The 19,211-nt window shown below is 36.5% G+C and overlaps 1 protein-coding gene across 5 annotated transcripts in view; it reads right to left on the bottom strand.

Moving 5' to 3' along the window:
- celf4 (CUGBP, Elav-like family member 4) overlaps nucleotides 1-6,147 on the bottom strand; it is an 81,755-nt gene extending 75,608 nt beyond the window's left edge. For all 5 annotated transcript variants that reach the window (XM_062043353.1, XM_062043356.1, XM_062043382.1 and 2 more), the window contains exon 1: nucleotides 6,099-6,147. In XM_062043353.1, the coding sequence (XP_061899337.1) occupies nucleotides 6,099-6,147 (49 nt within the window). The remainder of the gene's footprint in view (nucleotides 1-6,098) is intronic.
- Between the last annotated feature and the right edge of the window lie 13,064 nt (nucleotides 6,148-19,211).

The following is a 19,211-nucleotide window of genomic DNA, read 5'->3' as shown; positions in this document are numbered from 1 at the left end:
TGATTAAAATTCAAAAAAAATATTCTGGCAAATCTAGAAAATCTGTAGAATCAAATTTAAATCTTATTTCAAAGTCTTTTGAATTTCTTTTAAAATTTTTGTTCTGGAAAATCTAGAAGAAATAATGATTTGTCTTTGTTAGAAATATAGCTTGGTCTATTGTTACATATTCTAACAAAGTGTAGATTGGATTTTAACCTATTTAAAACATGTCATCAAAATTCTAAAATTAATCTTAATCAGGAAAAATTACTAATGATGTTCCATAAATTCTTTATTTAATTTTTTCAAAAACATTCGAATTAGCTAGTTTTTCTCTTCTTTTTTTCGGTAGAATTTTGAATTTTAAAGAGTCGAAATTGAAGACAAACTATGTTTCAAAATGTAATTGTCATTTTTTTCGTGTTTTCTCCTCTTTTAAACCGTTCAATTAAGTGTAAATATCATTAATTATTAATAATAACATAGAGTTAAAGGTAAATTGAGCAAATTGGCTATTTCTGGCAATTTATTTAAGTGTGTATCAAACTGGTAGCCCTTCGCATTAATCAGTACCCAGGAAGTAGCTCTTGGTTTCAAAAAGGTTGCTGACCCCTGAGTTAGAGCATCCCACTGGGACACGCCCCTCAGTGGAGTTTACTTCTGGCGCTATTGAGGGTGCCGGTCTAAGAAGAAGGAGAGCAGGTACCATATTTATAGACTATAAGATGCACTTAAAATACTTTCATTTTCTCAAAACTCCACAGTGCGCCTTATAACACCTAATGTACCACATAATTCTGGGTGCGCTTACCGACCTCGGAGCTATATTATTTGGTACATGGTGTAATGATAAGTGTGACCAGTAGATGGCAGTCACACATAAAATATATGTGTAAACTGCAATATAATGGCAGTCACACATAAGAGATACGTGTAGACTGCGATATGATGGCAGTCACACATAAGAGATACGTGTAGACTGCAATATGATGGCAGTCACACATAAGAGATACGTGTAGACTGCAATATGATGGCAGTCACACATAAGAGATATGTGTAGATTGCGATATGATGGCAGTCACACATAAGAGATACGTGTAGACTGCGATATGATGGCAGTCACACATAAGAGATACGTGTAGACTGCAATATGATGGCAGTCACACATAAGAGATACGTGTAGACTGCAATATGATGGCAGTCACACATAAGAGATACGTGTAGACGGCAATATGATGGCAGTCACACATAAGAGATACGTGTAGACTGCAATATGATGGCAGTCACACATAACAGATACGTGTAGACTGCAATATGATGGCAGTCACACATAAGAGATATGTGTAGACTGCAATATGATGGCAGTCACACATAAGAGATACGTGTAGACCGCAATATGATGGCAGTCATACATAAGAGATATGTGTAGACTGCAATATGATGGCAGTCACACATAAGAGATACGTGTAGACTGCAATATGATGGCAGTCACACATAAGAGATACGTGTAGACCGCAATATGATGGCAGTCATACATAAGAGATATGTGTAGACTGCAATATGATGGCAGTCACACATAAGAGATACGTGTAGACCGCAATATGATGGCAGTCACACATAAGAGATACGTGTAGACTACAATATGATGGCAGTCACACATAAGAGATACGTGTAGACTGCGATATGAGGGCAGTCACACATAAGAGATACGTGTAGACCGCAATATGATGGCAGTCATACATAAGAGATATGTGTAGACTGCAATATGATGGCAGTCACACATAAGAGATACGTGTAGACCGCAATATGATGGCAGTCATACATAAGAGATATGTGTAGACTGCAATATGATGGCAGTCACACATAAGAGATACGTGTAGACTGCAATATGAGGGCAGTCACACATAAGAGATACGTGTAGACCGCAATATGATGGCAGTCATACATAAGAGATATGTGTAGACCGCAATATGATGGCAGTCATACATAAGAGATATGTGTAGACTGCAATATGATGGCAGTCACACATAAGAGATACGTGTAGACCGCAATATGATGGCAGTCACACATAAGAGATACGTGTAGACTACAATATGATGGCAGTCACACATAAGAGATACGTGTAGACTGCGATATGAGGGCAGTCACACATAAGAGATACGTGTAGACCGCAATATGATGGCAGTCATACATAAGAGATATGTGTAGACTGCAATATGATGGCAGTCACACATAAGAGATACGTGTAGACTGCAATATGAGGGCAGTCACACATAAGAGATACGTGTAGACCGCAATATGATGGCAGTCATACATAAGAGATACGTGTAGACAGCAATATGATGGCAGTCACACATAAGAGATACGTGTAGACTGCAATATGATGGCAGTCACACATAAGAGATACGTGTAGACGGCAATATGATGGCAGTCACACATAAGAGATACGTGTAGACTGCAATATGATGGCAGTCACACATAAGAGATACGTGTAGACTGCAATATGATGGCAGTCACACATAAGAGATATGTGTAGACTGCAATATGATGGCAGTCACACATAAGAGATATGTGTAGACTGCAATATGATGGCAGTCACACATAAGAGATACGTGTAGACCGCAATATGATGGCAGTCATACATAAGAGATACGTGTAGACTGCAATATGATGGCAGTCACACATAAGAGATACGTGTAGACTGCAATATGATGGCTGTCACACAAACGAGATACGTGTAGGCTGCAATATGATGGCAATCACACATAAGAGATACGTGTAGACTGCAATATGATGGCAGTCACACATAAGAGATACGTGTAGACTGCAATATGATGGCAGTCACACATAAGAGATACGTGTAGACTGCAATATGATGGCAGTCACACGTAAGAGATACGTGTAGACTGCAATATGATGTACACCCATGTATTTAGCTACTTTTCAAAATAAAGGGGACCACAAAAAATTGCATTATTGTCTTTATTTTTATTAGTGTACATGAAACATATGTTTATTATTGTAATTTAGTCCTTGAATAAAATAGTGAACACACTAGACAACTTGTCTTTTAGTAGTAAGTAAACAAACAAAGACTCCTAATTAGTCTGCTGACGTATGCAGTAACATATTGTGTCATTTATACACCTATTATTTTGTACACATTATGAGGGACAAACTGTAAAAATTGATTATTCATCCACTTGTTCATTTACTGTTAATATCTGCTTATTTTCTGTTTTAACATGTTCCATCTACACTTCTGTTCAAATGTAATAATCACTTATTCTTCTCTTCTTTGATACTTGACATTAGTTTTGGATGATACCACACATTTAGGTATTGAGGTAGTTACAGGATCAAATAGATTTTGTGCCTATAAAAAATATTGATGTAATCATAGTAGTATCGACTGAATACGCTCCTGTACTTGGTATCATTACAGTGGATGTCAGGTGTAGATCCACCCATGGCATTTGTTTACATTGTGACGGTGGTGAGCTATTGTATCCTCCTACGGTGTGTAGTGAAGCATGTTTAGCTATTCCTCGTCCTCCAGTGATAATGGTACTTGGAAGACACTTACTGTGGATAGACTTTAGCCGCAAGCTAGCTAGCCATGTCTTAAAGCAGCTCTTCCTGAGGGTGTTTCAGTGTTATAACTTCACCTTTATCTTTACTTTTTACACCAAAATGCGTCCATTCTCCCTTTTCTGTCTACACACTGTGTCTGCTTGTAAGTACTCTGTGTGTGTGCGCTGCCCAACATGCTCCTCTGCTCGTAAAACCAGCAATGACACGATGTGATGACAAGGGGGGGCGGGGTGGTGGTGGTTCTCCGGTACTTTTTAGAGGTGGTATAGTACCGAATATGATTCATTAGTATCGCGGTACTATACCAATACCGGTATACCGTACAACCCTAAATGATACATACAATAATTCCTGATTGTATTATTTTGTCAAAATTATGAGGGACAAGCGGTAGAAAATGGATTGTTAATCTACTTGTTCATTTATTTGGAACATCCAGTGTTCCAAATGCCCATTGTATACATAAATATGACTAGAACATTATGTTGATGTTCAATTAAGTGTGTTGCTCTTTAATATGTTCCTTTGACTGTACATGTACTGTAAATGTATAATGTATTTATGCTAATAGACTGTATTTATGTTATTCACATGTGAATAATGCTGTATAATAAACTGTATATATATTATTCACATGTGAATAATGCTGTATAATAGACTATTTATATTATTCACATGTGAATAATGCTGTATAATAGACTGTATTTACATTATTCACATGTGAATAATGCTGTGTAATAGACTGTATTTATGTTATTCACATGAAAATAATGCTGTATAATAGACTGTATTTATGTTATTCACATTTGAATAATGCTGTATAATAGACTGTATTTATGTTATTCACATGTGAATAATGCTGTATAATAGACTGTATTTATATTATTCACATGTGAATAATGCTGTATAATAAACTGTATATATATTATTCACATGTGAATAATGCTGTATAATAGACTGTATTTATATTATTCACATGTGAATAATCCTGTATAATAGACTGTATTTATGTTATTCTCAGGTGAATAATGCTGTATCATAGACTGTATTTATGTTATTCACATGTGAATAATGCTGTATAATAGACTGTATTTACATTATTCACATGTGAATAATGCTGTATAATAAACTGTATATATATTATTCACATGTGAATAATGCTGTATAATAAACTGTATTTATGTTATTCACATGTGAATAATGCTGTATAATAGACTGTATTTATGTTGTTCACATGTGCATAATGCTGAATAATAGACTGTATTTATGTTATTCACATGTGAATAATGCTGTATACTAGACTGCAATTATGTTATTCACATGTGAATAATGCTGTATAATAGACTGTATTTACATTATTCACATGTGAATAATGCTGTATAATAGACTGTATTTACATTATTCACATGTGAATAATGCTGTATAATAGACTGCATTTAAGTTATTCACGTGTGAATAATGCTGTATAATAGACTGTATTTATGTTATTCACATGTGAATAACGCTGTATAATAGACTGTATTTATGTTATTCACATTAGAATAATGCTGTATGATAGACTGCATTTATGTTATTCACATGTGAATAACGCTGTATAATAGACTGTATTTATATTATTCACATATAAATAACGCTGTATAATAGACTGTATTTATATTATTCACATGTAAATAATGCTGTGTAATAGACTGTATTTATGTTATTCACATGTGAATAACGCTGTATAATAGACTGTATTTATATTATTCACATGTAAATAATGCTGTGTAATAGACTGTATTTATATTATTCACATGTGAATAATGCTGTATAATAGACTGTATTTACATTATTCACATGTGAATATTGCTGTATAATAGACTGTATTTATGTTGTTCACATGTGAATAATGCTGTATAATAGACTGTATTTATATTATTTACATGTAAAAATACCCAAGTGTTTATTGTCTATCGTGAGCAAACTGTGTTGCTGAATTTCCCCCAGGGATCAATAAAGTACTTTCTATTCTGTCATATTCTATTCTAATATTCCTTCACTTTACACACAAAGGTACTTTCTTTAACCAAGTCTTCCTTCTTTTTTTTGACAATACTGCAATAATACCGTGCAGTGGCCTTAATACTGTGAGATTTTGATGTTGTTACATCCCTATGGGACACCATGGACTCTATTTGTGGATGAGGATTTGGAGACAGTGCCATTAAAGGACAAAAAGAAGTGACCTGACCCCGCCCTCCTCTAAGCCTAACAAAGCACGCATGTGTGTGTGTGTGTGTGTGTGTGTGTGTGTGTTGTGTGTGTGTTGTGCATGCATCCTTGCATATGATGAAACTCCAAGAGAGGAGCTGGAGGCCACGCTGGCCAACGTTGGCGAGGACAAGCTCTGTTTACATAATGTGTTGTGAGTTCTAGAAGGTTCCGGCCAGGCTGCGCGTGCATGCCCGGGCCGTTGTGTAATGGCACACATAATGGTGAGGCTGATATGCACGGGCGGGCTCACAAAGGAGCAAATAGCGTACCTCCTCGACTCTCGCTGTCTGCTGGCTTCACCTGGATGGGTCTGTTCATCTGTGAGGAAACAGGAGAAGAAGCAGCAGTTAGCAGCATCAACTCACACATTGGCACACCTTTCCAGTCCCCCCCCCCCCCATCACACCCAAAAATAACTTTTTTCGATTCACTCAGCCAAATTGCTGGTGAGGTGTGTTAGAACTCTCCAAAGCCGCAGCACTTCTAGCCGTGGGGGAATGGCTGGTGGGGAATGTGCTGGTGGGGGGGATGGCTGGTGGGGAATGTGGCTCGCCAATAATATTTGATCTGAGATGAAAGGTTTGAAAGAGGATGAAGGAGAGATAGAAGAACAAGAAGGCGAGTAGAGAGGTAACTCTTGGTCAGCCCTGTTGTAGCGAGTATCACCAATAACAGACTTGTATATTATCTAATATCTTAATATATTATCTAATCAGATGATATATTATCTAATAAGGTGATATATTATCTAATAATATGATATATCATCTAACAAGATGATATATTATCTAATAATATTATATATTATCTAATAAGATGATGTATTTTCTAATAATATTATATATTATCTAATAATATGATATATTATCTAATAAGATGATGTATTTTATAATAATATTATATATTATCTAATAATTTGATATATTATCTAATAAGATGATATATTTTCTAATAATATTATATATTATCTAATAATTTGATATATTATCTAATAAGATGATATACTATCTAATAATATGATATATTATCTAATAAAGTGATATATTATCTAATAATGTGATATATTATCTAATAATATAATATATTATCTAATAAGATGATATATTATCTAATAATATGATATATTATCTAATAAGATGATATATTTTCTAATAATATTATATATTATCTAATAATTTGATATATTATCTAATAAGATGATATATTATCTAATAAAGTGATATATTATCTAATAATATAATATATTATCTAATAAGATGATATATTATCTAATATGATATATTATCTAATGAGATGATATATTTTCTAATAATATGATATATATTTAATAATATGGTATATTATCTAACAATATATAACATTTTATCTAATAAGATGATATATTATCTAATAAGATAATATATTATCTAATAAGATATATTATCTAATAAGATTATATATTATCTGATATAATGATATATTATCTAATAATAATAAGGTGATATATGGTCTAATAATATGATATATTATTAGATTATATATATATATATATATATATATATATATATATATATATATATATATATATATATATATATATATATATATATATATATATATATATATATATATATATATATATATATATATATATATATATATATATATATATATATATAGGGTTGTCCCGATACCAAAATGTATTTCGATGCTTTTCAATACTTTTCTAAAAAAGGGGACCACAGAAAATGTCATTAATTGGCTTTATTTGAACAAAATATCTTAATATCAAAATCTTAGTGTACATGAAACATATGTTTATTATTGTAATTTAGTCCTTAAATAAAATAGTGAACATACCAGACAACTTGTCTTTTAGTAGTAAGTAAACAAACAAAGACTCCTAATTAGTCTGCAGTAACATATTGTGTCATTTATACACCTATTATTTTGTACACATTATGAGAGACAAACTGTAAAAATGGATTATTCATCCACTTGTTCATTTACTGTTAATATCTGCTTATTTTCTGTTTCAACATGTTCTATCTACACTTCTGTTCAAATGTAATAATCACTTATTCTTCTCTTCTTTGATACTTGACATTAGTTTTGGATGATACCACACATTTAGGTATGGATCCGATACCAAGTAGTTACAGGATCATACATTGGTCATATTCAAATTCCTCATGTGTCCAGGGACGTATTTACAGACTTTATGAATATATTATGAATACAAAAAAAATTAAAAAATATTTTGTGACGATGAAAAATATCGATGTAATCATAGTAGTATCGACTAGATACACTCTTGTACTTGGTATCATTACAGTGGATGTCAGGTGTAGATCCACCCATGGCATTTGTTTACATTGTGACGGCGGTGAGCTATTGTATCCTCCTTTGATGCCTCAGGCGGTACTGCATCAAAAAGCGGCATCAGTGTGTAAAGGATATCACCACATGGGCTCAGGAACACTTCAGAAAACCACTGTCAGTAACTACAGTTGGTCGCTACATCTGTAAGTGCAAGTTAAAACTCTCCTATGCTAAGCCAAAGACATTGATCAACAACACCCAGAAACGCTGCCGGCTTCGCTGGGCCCGAGCTCATCTAAGATGGACTGATGCAAAGTGGAAAAGTGTTCTGTGGTCTGACGAGTCCACATTTCAAATTGGTTTTGGAAACTGTGGACCAAAGAGGAAAAGAACCATCCGGACTGTTCTAGGGTGAAAGTGTAAAAGGCAGCATGTGTGATGGTATGGGGGTGTATTAGTGCCCAAGACATGGGTAACTTACACATCTGTGAAGGCACCATTAATGCTGAAAGGTGCCGTATTTTTCGGAGTATAAGTCGCTCCGGAGTATAAGTCGCACCTGCCGAAAATGCACAATAAAGAAGGAAAAAAAAATAGGGATGTCCGATAATGGCTTTTTGCCGATATCCGATATGCCGATATTGTCCAACTCTTTAATTACCGATACCGATATCAACCGATATATACAGTCGTGGAATTAACACATTATTATGCCTAATTTGGACAACCAGGTATGGTGAAGATAAGGTACTTTTTAAAAAAAGGAATCAAATAAAATAAGATAAATAAATTAAAAACATTTTCTTGAATAAAAAAGAAAATAAAACAATATAAAAACAGTTACATAGAAACTAGTAATTAATGAAAATTTGTCAAATTAACTGTTAAAGGTTAGTACTATTAGTGGAGCAGCAGCACGCACAATCATGTGTGCTTACGGACTGTATCCCTTGCAGACTGTATTGATATATATTGATATATAATGTAGGAACCAGAATATTAATAACAGAAAGAAACAACCCTTTTGTGTGAATGAGGAGGGAGGTTTTTGGGGTTGGTGCACTAATTGTAAGCGTATCTTGTGTTTTTTATGTGGATTTAATAAAAAAAAACTAAAAAAAACAAAAAAAAAAACAACCCGATACTGATAATAAAAAAAACGATACCGATAATTTCCGATATTACATTTTAACGCATTTAGACATCTCTAAAAAAAAACATATATAAGTAGCACTGGAGTGTAAGTGGCATTTTTTGGGGACATGTATTTGATAAAAGCCAACACCAAGAATAGACATTTGAAAGGCAATTTCAAATAAATCAAGAATAGTGAACAACAGGCTGAATAAGTGTACGATTGACGTTTTCTGCTGCATATTTCACTACGTCCAGCTTGTAATCTGCAGTATATGATTTCCTTTTCGGTGCCATTTTTTCTTCAGCCCTTCTCAGTTTTTATAAGTTACCGCCAATGTTGAAATGATCCATTTTCATAGGTACGGAAGTAGTAGCAGGTAGCATCTTTTTTTTTTTTACACAATGCACTTCTGCCATGACCCACAATGCACTTCTGCCATGACCCACAATGCAATTCTGCCATGACCCACAATGCAATTCTGCCATGACCCAACCCCGCCGAATTTGTATCGGTTGACATGTGTGTGTGACGATTGCTGATATACGCTTAGTCTTTTACGTCAGTGGTCCCCAACCACTGGGCCGCGGACCGGTACCGATTGGTACCGGGGCGCGCAAGAAATTAAAAAAAAAAAAAAAAAAATTAAAAAAAAAAAAAAAAAAAAAAAAAAATGAAATTAACATAAAAAACACAATATATGCATTATATATCAATATAGATCAATACAGCCTGCAGGGATACAGTCCGTAAGCACACATGATTGTATTTCTTTATGAAAAAAAAAAAAAAAAAAAAAAAAAAATATGGCTCTTTCAACATTTCGGGTTGCCGACCCCTGTTCTATACTAAATCCTTTCAGCAAAAATATGGCAATATCGCAAAATGATCAAGTATGACACATAGAATGGATCTGCTATTCCCGTTTAAAAAAAAAAAAATCTTTTCAGTACGCCTTTAAATTCTAAGTTCATGATTATTTGCCAAAAAAATAACAAAGTTTCTCAGTGTGAACATGAAATATCTTGTCTTTGCAGTCTATTCAATTGAATATACGTTGAAAAGGATTTGTTGTATTCTCCTTTTATTAGTGACAACTTCACCGCTTTTGGGTGTTGTATTATAGGTTTACATCAAAGTCTTTCAAGATGCGATGAAATTGAGAGGCGACAAGGTGGGCCCCCCCACTGAGACCTGTCATTTCCTTCCTGCCTGTCCAACATTCCCTCATCAGGCCTCAGCACACACGCAGCTAAACGCTCGCCTCCAATCAATTTTTAATAATGCCAATCGCTATGCTGGCGGGAGGAATGGCGAGACGGGGGTGGGACGGGGGATGCAGAAAAGGGAGGTAAAGGTCAAGGTTCTGTGTGATGCAGCATCAGTGTTTGGCTAAATGTCATTAAATCTTTTTTTGGGAGTTTGCAGATCCACTCATCATCGTAATGAATGCTTCAGATGATTCAACAAAGCCAAAGCCTTGGGCCGCGAGGACACCGAGTCACGATACAAACACAATTAATGCTCGGACCTTCACCCTTTCCCTTTTGGTCACGCCGATATTAAATCACATCATTCATCCTCGCATTTATTTCAATCCTTCTCTCCTCCCTCGGCCAAGTTAATGTTTTTAATGCGCCGTCTTGCATTTTTTTTTTATCAGGCTGGCAACACGGGACAGGAGGAGGGTAAAGACAACAGGAGTTGAGGGAGTTAGTTAAGCTCCCTCGTGGTAAGCGGGGTGAGGGGAGACGGGGTGCATGCTAATTGGTGAAGGAAGGTGGCGATGAGGAGAGAACAATGGTGAGGACATAGATCAGAGTGGGGGACAAGGTCAACGTGGGGCTCCCAGGGGGGGGCCATAAGCCTGCATACATATGAGTGCTTTTACCGTGACCCATACCAATGGTGTGGCCTCAGTCTGACCTAATTGTCGCTTTTTAAATAAGCACTTTCAAACCCTGAAGATTGACTATACACACTTTTACCCTACAAGCATTCATTGTGTTTGTATCTTACAAGCAGACACAGCGTGGAGACAGAAAAGCAGAGGAGCATGTCCGGCAGCGCGCGCACACAGAGTACTTACAAGCAGACACAGTGTGGAGACAGAAAAGGGAGAATGGACGCGTTTTCGGCGTAAAAAGTAAAGATAAAGTTGAAGTTATAACACTGACACACCCTCAGGAAGAGCTGCTTTAAGGGCCTACTGAAATGAATTATTTTTATTTAAACGGGGATCGCAGATCCATTCTATGTGTCATACTTGATCATTTCGCGATATTGCCATATTTTTGCTGAAAGGATTTAGTAGAGAACATCGACGATAAAGTTCGCAACTTTTGGTCGCTGATAAAAAAAAAGCCTCGCCTGTACCGGAAGTAGCGTGACGTCGCAGGTTGAAAGGCTCCTCACATTTCCCCATTGTTTACACCAGCAGCGAGAGCGATTCGGACCGAGAAAGCGACGATTACCCCATTAATTTGAGCCAGGATGAATGATTCGTGGATGAGGTACGTGAGAGTGAAGGACTAGAGTGCAGTGCAGGACGCATCTTTTTTCGCTCTGACCGTAACTTAGTTACAAGCTGGCTCATTGGATTCCACACTCTCTCCTTTTTCTATTGTGGATCACGGATTTGTATTTTAAACCACCTGGGATACTATATCCTCTTGAAAATGAGAGTCGAGAACGCGAAACGGACATTCACAGTGACTTTTATCTCCACGACAATACATCGGCGGAGCTAACGTGATAGCATCGTGCTCAAATGCAGATAGAAACAAAATAAATAAACCCCTGACTGGAAGGATAGACAGAAGATCAACAATACTATTAAACCATGGACATGTAACTACACGGTTAATGCTGTACCGCCTGGCGAAGCTTAACAATGCTGTTGCTAACGACGCCATTGAAGCTAACTTAGCAACGGGACCTCACAGAGCTACGCTAAAAACATTAGCTATCCACCTACGCCAGCCCTCATCTGCTCATCAACACCCGTGCTCACCTGCGTTCCAGCGATCGACGGAGCGACGATCATAGATACGGTCGGCGGCCTGGAGACGGAGGAAGTCAAGGTGAGGTCGGCGGCTAGCGCGTCTGCTATCCAAGTCAAAGTCCTCCTGGTTGTGTTGCTGCAGCCAGCCGCTAATACACCGATCCCACCTACAGCTTTCTTCTTTGCAGTCTTCATTGTTCATTAAACAAATTGCAAAAGATTCACCAACACAGATGTCCAGAATACTGTGGAATTTTGAGATGAAAACAGAGCTTTTTTGTATTGGATCCAATGGGTTCGAATACTTCCGTTTAACCATTGACGTCACGCGCATACGTCATCATACATAGACGTTTTCAACCGGAAGTTTCCCAGGAAATTTAAAATGTCACTTTATAAGTTAACCCGGCCGTATTGGCATGTGTTGCAATGTTAAGATTTCATCATTGATGTATAAACTATCAGACTGCGTGGTCGCTAGTAGTGGCTTTCAGTAGGCCTTTAAGACATGGCTAGCTAGCTAGCGGCTAACATCCATCCACAGTGTTTTAGCTACTTCTAAATCACTAATCCTCGCCTCCATGGTAACAAAAAATGTACGTTTCTTACAAGTTTTATTATCCCTGGAGGACGAGGAATATCTAAACATGCTTCACTACACACCGTAGGAGGATACAATAGCTCACCTGCGTCACAATGTAAACAAATGCCAGAGGTGGATCTACACCTGACGTCCACTGTAATGATACCAAGTACAGGAGCGTATCTAGTCGATACTACTAGGATTACATCAATATTTTTTAGCACCACTAAATCTTTTTTCCTTTTTTAAAAATTCATATTCGTCAAGACGTGGAGTTTTTCACAGATTGCCGCGAGATTTGTTCTCCCGGGATGCAAACGGACTAGACCGGACAAGGCTTGGAGGTAGGAACATTATTTCATCTCTCTATAAAGGGTACAAACAAAAGGTGCTCACAAGGCGAAGGCACAAACTTGGCGCAGGGAACAAAACTCACACTTCAACGTCAACTATGAACATAAACCAAACAACACTTAGTGTGGCATGAAAAGAGCAGCGTGAACGAATGGCATGAGCAGAGTATGAAGAGAACATCAGCATGAAACTATCTATGTTGCCAGACCGACTAACTGACAACGACAGGCTTAATTAATAATCACTTGATTAGAACAGGTGCGTGCATGAGGCAGGTGAAACTAATGAGTAGTCATGGAAACCAAACAAGGGAGCGCAAACAGGAACTATTTGAGTCTTAAACAGAAAATAACAAAAAACATGATCCAGACCACAGATCATGACAATATTATGTTTATAAAGTCAGTAAATACGTCCCTGGACACACTAGGACTTAAATTATGACCAATGTATGATCCTGTAACTCAGGGGTGTCCAAACTTTTTCCACTGAGGGCCGCACATGGACAAATTAAAGCATGCGGGGGCCATTTTGATATTTTTCATTTTCAAACCTTAACAAAATATATGGATTTTTTTTTTCCTTTTTTTAACCTTTAGGGCTCCCGGGGACTAGGGATGTCCGATAATGGCTTTTTGCCGATATCCGATATGCCGATATTGTCCAACTCTTTAATTACCGATACCGATATCAACCGATATATACAGTCGTGGAATTAACACATTATTATGCCTCATTTGGACAATCAGGTATGGTGAAGATAAGGTACTTTTTAAAAAAATGAATCAAATAAAATAAGATAAATAAATTAAAAACATTTTCTTGAATAGAAAAGAAAGTACAACAATATAAAAACAGTTACGTAGAAACTAGTAATTAATGAAAATTTGTAAAATTAACTGTTAAAGGTTAGTACTATTAGTGGACCAGCAGCACGCACAATCATGTGTGCTTACGGACTGTATCCCTTGCAGACTGTATTGATATATATTGATATATAATGTAGGAACCAGAATATTAATAACAGAAAGAAACAACCCTTTTGTGTGAATGAGTGTGAATGGGGGAGGTTTTTTTTTTGGGTTGGTGCACTAATTGTAAGTGTATCTTGTGTTTTTTATGTGGATTTAATTTTAAAAAAAAAACAAAAAAACAAAAAAAAACAACAAAAAAAAAAAACGATACTGATAATAAAAAAAACCCGATACCGATAATTTCCGATATTACATTTTAACGCATTTATCGGCCGATAATATCGGCAGACCGATATTATCGGACATCTCTACCGGGCACCATAAAGGGTCTCAGTCATTAAACTGTTAAAATAAGTCATATTATTTTTTTATTTTTTTATTTAACGCTTACAGTAAATCTCTATATCAACTTCAGGTTGATATAAAGTAAAAAAAAAAGAAAAAGGTTTTATGTCTTTTTTGTCAAAGACAACTTTTTTTTTTTTATGGTAAAACTGAAATATGCAGTATTTTGTAATTAGAGCCCTAAAAGATCAATAATGCAGGACACCATTGATTTTAATTCTTTAATATTTTTGAGTAATCACAGTGAAAAGTTAAATAAAATCCTACTAAATATATTTGGTATCCAAAAGGTGCCCCACTCATAAAGTGATGCATTCTTATTAGTTTTTTTTAAAAACTTTTAACACTTAAATTACGAGATCAACTTCAGATATATCTGTCCATTTTACGTTTGAACTATTATTTTGTTTGTATTATGCTCTTTTGTCAAAGAAAACTTTGATGTTTTTCTATGGCAACCACACAATATATGCAATATTTTTTCCACAAATAACATTTTAAAGTGATATTTTTTAAGTAATAATTCATTATAACATAGATTTTCAGTCTTTTTTAAAAAATTTTTTTTAGCAATGGCAAAAAAAATAAAAAAATAAACAAAGACAAAAGAAAAAAAACAGCCTGCATGGCAGCTTTTGTGTCAACATTGCAACTTTTTCTTGTTAGATTTCACCTCATTCCACTTTTTTTTAAATGTTTTTTTAAATTTTTGCAATATTATCAATTTTGCAATTTTTGCAGAATGTGTGGCGGGCCGGTAAACAATTAGCTGCGGGCCGCAAATAGCCCCCGGGCCGCACCTTGGACACCCCTGCTGTAACTACTTGGTATCGGATCCATACCTAAATGTGTGGTATCATCCAAAACTAATGTCAAGTAATCAAAGAAGAGAAGAATAAGTGATTATTACATTTGAACAGAAGTGTAGATAGAACATGTTACAACAGAAAATAAGCAGATATTAACAGTAAATGAACAAGTGGATTAATAATACATTTTTACAGTTTGTCCCTCATAATGTGTACAAAATAATAGGTGTATAAATGACACAATATGTTACTGCATACGTCAGCAGACTAATTAGGAGTCTTTGTTTGTTTACTTACTACTAAAAGACAAGTTGTCTGGTATGTTCACTATTTTATTGAAGGACTAAATGACAATAATAAACATATGTTTCATGTACACTAAGATTTTGATATTAAGATATTTTGTTCAAATAAAGCCAATAATGCAATATTATAATGTTTTTTAAATTAATGCACAGAGTATGTTTAAAATATGTAAATATTGACTGTTATTATAAATGTGCCCGTTACTAGTTAGTCCATAGTGGATCTAACATAATAGTGAGAGTCCAGTCCATAGTGGATCTAACATAATAGTGAGAGTCCAGTCCATAGTGGATCTAACATAATAGTGAGAGTCCAGTCCATAGTGGATCTAACATAATAGTGTGAGAGTCCAGTCCATAGTGGATCTAACATAATAGTGAGAGTCCAGTCCATAGTGGATCTAACATAATAGTGAGAGTCCAGTCCATAGTGGATCTAACATAATAGTGTGAGAGTCCAGTCCATAGTGGATCTAACATAATAGTGAGAGTCCAGTCCATAGTGGATCTAACATAATAGTGAGAGTCCAGTCCATAGTGGATCTAATATAATAGTGTGAGAGTCCAGTCCATAGTGGATCTAACATAATAGTGAGAGTCCAGTCCATTGTGGATCTAACATAATAGTGTGAGAGTCCAGTCCATAGTGGATCTAACATAATAGTGAGAGTCCAGTCCATAGTGGATCTAACATTATAGTGTGGGAGTCCAGTCCATAGTGGATCTATCATAATAGTGAGAGTCCAGTCCATAGTGGATCTAACATAAAGTGAGAGTCCAGTCCATAGTGGATCTAACATAATAGTGAGAGTCCAGTCCATAGTGGATCTAACATAATAGTGTGGGAGTCCAGTCCATAGTGGATCTAACATAATAGTGAGAGTCCAGTCCATAGTGGATCTAACATAATAGTGTGAGAGTCCAGTCCATAGTGGATCTAACATAATAGTGTGAGAGTCCAGTCCATAGTGGATCTAACATAATAGTGTGAGAGTCCAGTCCATAGTGGATCTAACATAATAGCGTGAGAGTCCAGTCCATAGTGGATCTAACATAATAGTGAGAGTCCAGTCCATAGTGGATCTAACATAATAGTGTGAGAGTCCAGTCCATAGTGGATCTAACATAATAGTGAGAGTCCAGTCCATAGTGGATCTAACATAATAGCGTGAGAGTCCAGTCCATAGTGGATCTAACATAATAGTGAGAGTCCAGTCCATAGTGGACCTAACATAATAGTGAGAGTCCAGTCCATAGTGGATCTAACATAATAGTGAGAGTCCAGTCCACAGTGGATCTAACATAATAGTGTGAGAGTCCAGTCCATAGTGGATCTAACATAATAGTGAGAGTCCAGTCCATAGTGGATCTAACATAATAGTGTGAGAGTCCAGTCCATAGTGGATCTAACATAATAGTGTGAGAGTCCAGTCCATAGTGGATCTAACATAATAGTGTGAGAGTCCAGTCCATAGTGGATCTAACATAATAGCATGAGAGTCCAGTCCATAGTGGATCTAACATAATAGTGTGAGAGTCCAGTCCATAGTGGATCTAACATAATAGTGAGAGTCCAGTCCATAGTGGATCTAACATAATAGTGAAAGTCCAGTCCATAGTGGATCTAACATAATAGTGAAAGTCCAGTCCATAGTGGATCTAACATAATAGTGAAAGTCCAGTCCATAGTGGATCTAACATAATAGTGAAAGTCCAGTCCATAGTGGATCTAACATAATAGTGAAAGTCCAGTCCATAGTGGATCTAACATAATAGTGAGAGTCCAGTCCATAGTGGATCTAACATAATAGTGAGAGTCCAGTCCATAGTGGATCTAACATAATAGTGAGAGTCCAGTCCATAGTGGATCTAACATAATAGTGAAAGTCCAGTCCATAGTGGATCTAACATAATAGTGAGAGTCCAGTCCATAGTGGATCTATCATAATAGTGAGAGTCCAGTCCATAGTGGATCTAACATAATAGTGAAAGTCCAGTCCATAGTGGATCTAACATAATAGTGAAAGTCCAGTCCATAGTGGATCTAACATAATAGTGAGAGTCCAGTCCATAGTGGATCTAACATAATAGTGAAAGTCCAGTCCATAGTGGATCTAACATAATAGTGAGAGTCCAGTCCATAGTGGATCTAACATAATAGTGAAAGTCCAGTCCATAGTGGATCTAACATAATAGTGAGAGTCCAGTCCATAGTGGATCTAACATAATAGTGAGAGTCCAGTCCATAGTGGATCTAACATAATAGTGTCTAGTATGTTTACTATTTTATTTAAGGACTAAATGACAATAATAAACATATGTTTTATGTACACTAAGATTTGTTATTAAATATAAGAAAACTCTCAGAAAAATTTCAGACTGCCAACCTTCAAAGTGAACAATAACATGAGATAGAAAACAGCAGTTTTCTGTTACCCAGAATTCATGAAGTCGACTTCCAGGAATGAACTTTTATTTGAGCAAAGCTGCCTGACGTGAGCAGCAACACTTGCAGCCTTTTGCCCATCAACTTTAACATACAGCTCGAAACAACGTCAAGTGGCTCAACTATTATTTTCCTTGGCCAGTGCAGGCTGAGTGCTGCTTCATGGCTCTGCTGCCATTATCTCAGCACCATAAAGCCCTCCAAGGTCACTTTCATCCTCCTGCCCAGAACACGGGGAGAGTTAGCACCGGCCCACTGGACAACACCCGTCCCAAAACTGGTGTTAAAAACCTGGACGCCTGAGGGCTCCCGCAGGATGAGCGCAGTGGCGCCGCTTGAAGCCAGATGGCGCCATCGAGCAGCACGGGGTAACCAGCCGGCGTGAGAGTGGAGAACAAGAACAGATGCGGCGTACATGCACAAACATATGTCAGGAAGAAGCTTACACCAGTACATATGTGCAGAAGAAGCTTACACCAGTACATATGTGCAGAAGAAGCTTACACCAGTACATATGTGCAGAAGAAGCTTACACCAGTACATATGTGCAGAAGAAGCTTGCACCAGTACATATGTGCAGAAGAAGCTGACACCAGTACATATGTGCAGAAGAAGCTGACACCAGTACATATGTGCAGAAGAAGCTGACACCAGTACATATGTGCAGAAGAAGCTTACACCAGTACATATGTGCAGAAGAAGCTTACACCAGTACATATGTGCAGAAGAAGCTTGCACCAGTACATATGTGCAGAAGAAGCTGACACCAGTACATATGTGCAGAAGAAGCTGACACCAGTACATATGTGCAGAAGAAGCTGACACCAGTACATATGTGCAGAAGAAGCTGACACCAGTACATATGTGCAGAAGAAGCTGACACCAGTACATATGTGCAGAAGAAGCTGACACCAGTACATATGTGCAGAAGAAGCTTACACCAGTACATATGTGCAGAAGAAGCTTACACCAGTACATATGTGCAGAAGAAGCTTGCACCAGTACATATGTGCAGAAGAAGCTTACACCAGTACATATGTGCAGAAGAAGCTTGCACCAGTACATATGTGCAGAAGAAGCTTACACCAGTACATATGTGCAGAAGAAGCTTACACCAGTACATATG

The sequence above is a fragment of the Entelurus aequoreus genome, linkage group LG01, assembly GCF_033978785.1.
Source record: "Entelurus aequoreus isolate RoL-2023_Sb linkage group LG01, RoL_Eaeq_v1.1, whole genome shotgun sequence".
NCBI classification, from domain to species: Eukaryota; Metazoa; Chordata; class Actinopteri; order Syngnathiformes; family Syngnathidae; genus Entelurus; species Entelurus aequoreus.
Note: the sequence above shows the minus strand (reverse complement) of the source record. Positions and strands in the feature narration are given on the sequence as shown.